Source organism: Rhipicephalus microplus, chromosome 9, assembly GCF_043290135.1.
Source record: "Rhipicephalus microplus isolate Deutch F79 chromosome 9, USDA_Rmic, whole genome shotgun sequence".
Taxonomy (NCBI): Eukaryota; Metazoa; Arthropoda; class Arachnida; order Ixodida; family Ixodidae; genus Rhipicephalus; species Rhipicephalus microplus.
Window position 1 is genome coordinate 64,327,514 of NC_134708.1, and position 4,079 is coordinate 64,331,592.

General features: G+C 50.6%; 1 protein-coding gene across 1 annotated transcript; it reads right to left on the reverse strand.

The window, feature by feature from the left end:
* Positions 1 to 571: 571 nt before the first annotated feature.
* On the reverse strand, positions 572 to 3,874 carry LOC142772288 (uncharacterized). The gene has a single exon (XM_075874485.1). The coding sequence runs from the start codon at positions 3,872 to 3,874 to the stop codon at positions 572 to 574; it is 3,303 nt and encodes a 1,100-aa protein (XP_075730600.1).
* Positions 3,875 to 4,079: the final 205 nt, after the last annotated feature.

Here is a 4,079-nt window from a genome sequence, read left to right on the forward strand (position 1 = left end):
GGCCACCTCGTGCCACCACTCGGGCCCCAGGACCTCAGGCCACGAACAGACTATGCTGCCGGTCCCCGTGTCAGCGCCGGCCACAGAGCGGGAAGCCAGCTCACCAGGTTCGCAAGGCTGCCGGACACCTGGTTGAGGGACGCAGCCCGAAGCAGGAAGCCAGCTCACCAGGTCCGCAAGGCTGCCGGACGCCTGGTTAAGCGATGTCGCGACCCGAACCGCCGACCAGCAGCTGCCGTTCCAACTGTGTCACGCTCCAACTGCTCGAGCCGCACGCCCCGCTCGCGCTTCCTTTTCCTCGTCTTCGCCTCCAAGGCGTACCGCAGAGCAGAACTGCCGTTCCCTCTTCGCCCCGTCACGGGCCACACAATCCACATCATCACACCACCCCCCACTTAAGATAGTCGTGAGCAACTATTCCACTCCACGCCAGGCGGTGAGTAGGCAAAAGTGCAGGCGCGTTTTAAAGAGGGAACAAGTTCACACGAATCTGAATGGTTGTGATCCACACAGCACGTAATGAAAAAAAAAACACATGAAAAATACACAAGTGGGGAAAGATTAGAGCAATTCAGATGCGACTTAAGTAGTCCGCTCCTACATTGTCTGAGCCTTTTATGTATTCTACGGTAAAGCTGTACTCTTGCATTAGTATGCTCCATCGTAACACTCGATTATTGACGTGTTTGGCTGACTGCAAGTACCGGAGTGGCTGGTGGTTGCACTGAATAATGAAGGGTTTGCCGCATAAGTAAATGTGGAACTTCTGAACAGCCCACACGAGCGCTAAGCATTCACGCTCTATTGTGGAATAGCGGGCCTCTCTAGGCAGCAGATTGCGACTAGCATAAGCAACCGGATGTAAAATATCGTCCCCACTGTTTTGCAGAAGCACTGCGCCGATGCTTGTGCTTGAGGCATCAGTACGGAGCACGAAAGGCTTCGAAAGATCCGGTGCTTGCAATATGGGACTTGCGGCGAGCTTGTCTTTCAGCACGGTGAATGCTTTTTCTTGCGTCGGTCCCCACGATACGACGTGATGTTGCCCTTTCTTGGTAAGGTCAGTCAAGGGCTTGGAAATCTCTGCGTAGTTCGGAATGAACTGCCTGTAATAGCCCGTAAGACCGAGAAAGGATTGTACAGCTTTCTTCGACGTGGGGCGCTTGGCGGCTAGGATCTTGCCCAGCGTTTTCAGCATTGGTTCTACCTTCGCCTCGCCAATGCGATGTCCGAGGAATGTAATGGTACGCTCTCCGATCTCACACTTGCTCGGTTTGATTGTGAGGTTTGCATTGCGGATTCTTTCGAAGACAAGTCGTAAGGTTTCCATGTGTTCATGCCATGTGCTAGTAGCGATGACCACATCGTCAAAATAATAATGCACATTCGGCAAATCACCTAGAACTCTCCTCATAAGGCGTGCAAATATCGCTGGGGCAGTCTTAATCCCAAAAGGCATGTATTTGAAGTGGTAGAGCCCCGACATGCTTAAAAATGCCGTCTTTTCACGACTGTCTGGAGTCATGGGCACTTGCCAATAGCCCTTCGTGAAATCGAATTTCGAGAAAAATTTCTGTTTCCCCACAAGAGCTAGAAAAACATCAATTCTCGGAATTGGCTCACTGTCGAGAACCAAGGTCTTGTTCAGCTCCCTAAAGTCAATGCACAACCGTATGGTGTGGTCGGGCTTCTTGACGACAACGATCGGCGCATGATATGGCGACTTTGATTTCTCGATTATGCCCATTCGAAGCATCTCCTGTACCTCTTTTTCGACGTTCTCACGCAGCGCTAGAGAAATTGGGTACTGAGGCACGTGAACCGGCTTTTCGATGACGAGGTCAAGAGAGCATTCGACAAGTTGTGTCTTGCCGGGAAGGTCCGAAAATATGTCTGCAAACTCTTCGCACAATTGTCGAACTTGTTGAAGTTGGTCTGTCTGCAGTTTGGGCGATATCTTGACGTCTGATGCCGTTTGTGTTTGACATAGACTGAGAGAGGGGATGGTATCCTCAGAGTCGTTGCTCTCACTGTTCGCCTCTTCCCCAGGTGTTGCACTTGTAGTATTCACTGCAGCCACCTGATGAGGAGACGTTATTTCTCTTTCCTCATACTTCTTCAGCATATTCACGTGAAATACCTTGATGCTCTGCCCTAAGTCAATTGCATAATCAACATCATTCTTGGCTTCAGCAACTTTAAACGGGCCCTTCCACTGCATGAGAAGCTTATTGGTGTCTGTAGGAAGGAGAATTAAAACCTTGTCACCGGGCCGTAGCCTTCTGTGGCGGGTCTTACGGTCGTAGTAAAGTTTTTGCTTTTCACGTGCTTTACCAAGCTCTTCATGAGCGAGGTTACAGGTGTGTTCGAGTCGGTTTGGAAGGTCCACAAGGTAAGTGTACGTTGTTCGCACTTCATCCTCAATGTTCTCGTTCGTCCACAGCTCTCTTAAAACACTCAAAGGTCCACGCACATGTCTGCCGTAGATTAACTCAAATGGTGAAAAGCCCAAGCTGGCTTGCGGTACTTCGCGATAAGCGAAGAGAAGAGGAGCAATGTAGCGATCCCATGACCGCGGCTTCTCCTGACACACCCTTTTGAGCATGGCCTTCAGCGTACCGTTGAATTTTTCGACCAATCCATTGGCCATGGCATGATATGGGGTGGTACGAAAAAACTTTACAATTAGTAGTCGGCCCACTTCTTTCATGAGTTCCGACGTGAAACTTCTACCTTGATCGGTAACCACTTCTCGAGGCAGGCCCACTCGGGAAAATATTTCAAGGAGGGCTTCTGCAATACTGACAGCGTCGATGCTGGGTAGGGCTACTGCGTCAGGATAGCGAGTAGCGAAGTCAATGAGGGTAAGCACATATCGGTTTCCCTTATCTGATCGAGGAGATAACGGTCCGATCAGGTCAATGGCGACTCTTTGGAATGGTGTCCGTATGAGAGGCATGTTGCCCAACGGAGCGACTCCGACTTTCCCTTTCGGCGTTGTCCTCTGGCAGACGTCGCACGACTTGACAAACCCTCTGATTTCTTCATGCATACCTGGCCAGTAAAAATCTCCAAGGATACGGTCTGTGGTACGTCGCACGCCTTGTTGACCAGCCATAATGCCCTCGTGTGCAACCTTCAAAATGTGTTGTCGAAGTGTCCTTGGCACGACTACTTGCTTAAAGGTCCTCCCCGTAGAAAGGCGGTAATGTCGATACAGTAGACCAGCCTCTTCAGAAAAGTGGTACGTCATGTCTTTATTGGAGTGAAACTCCTTCCCAATCTTGCTGAAGCAACTCTTCAGACTTGGGTTGTCTTTTTGGCTCTCAGTTAGCTGCACTCGGGTCACTTCTAGCGAACCAATTAGCGGAATCTTCATCATACTCTCCGTCTTCCCCTGCGTCCGGACGACGGCAGAAAGCAAGGTTGACTTTTCCCAGCATGCCGGGATTTTGCTCGAACCAGTTGATTCAGGGAACAGGGCGTCAGAGTACTCCCAGGTAGTATCTGGCTCCTGTGGTCCTTTTACTCCTGGAATATTGCCGAGCACGAGGTCGTACAAAGGGTTAGTCATGCATAAAGCGCTTACATCACCAACGAAGTAGGGCGTGTGTATCTGTATGTTTGCTTCCGGTAGTTCCTTGGCCTTTCCATCCAAAAGCATAACTCTTGCCGTCTTCCCGGTGAGGCATCGATCCGGCACGAACTCGCGTCGGACGATGGTCGTGTTGCTCCCTGTGTCTCGTAAGACACGTGCGCGTTGTCCAAGCACCCGTCCTTCGACCACTGGCATGTTGTCGACTAAGAACATAGGTTGGTTCTCGCACTTCTTGGGGCATTCAGCAGCGCATGTCTCATCCTTGGACTTGGCCATAGGGAAATAATCCTGCTTTTTCTGTTCTATCATGGCACAAGACACCGACTTGTCTTTGCTCTGATCCTTGCAATCGGTGGATTTGTGGCCAAGCCGCCCACATGTTTTGCATTTCACAGACTCTTTCGGAACCACACGACAATCCGGAGCGCTATGTCCTTTGCGGTGACACAGAAAGCAACTCGGCTGTTTGTACTGTGACATA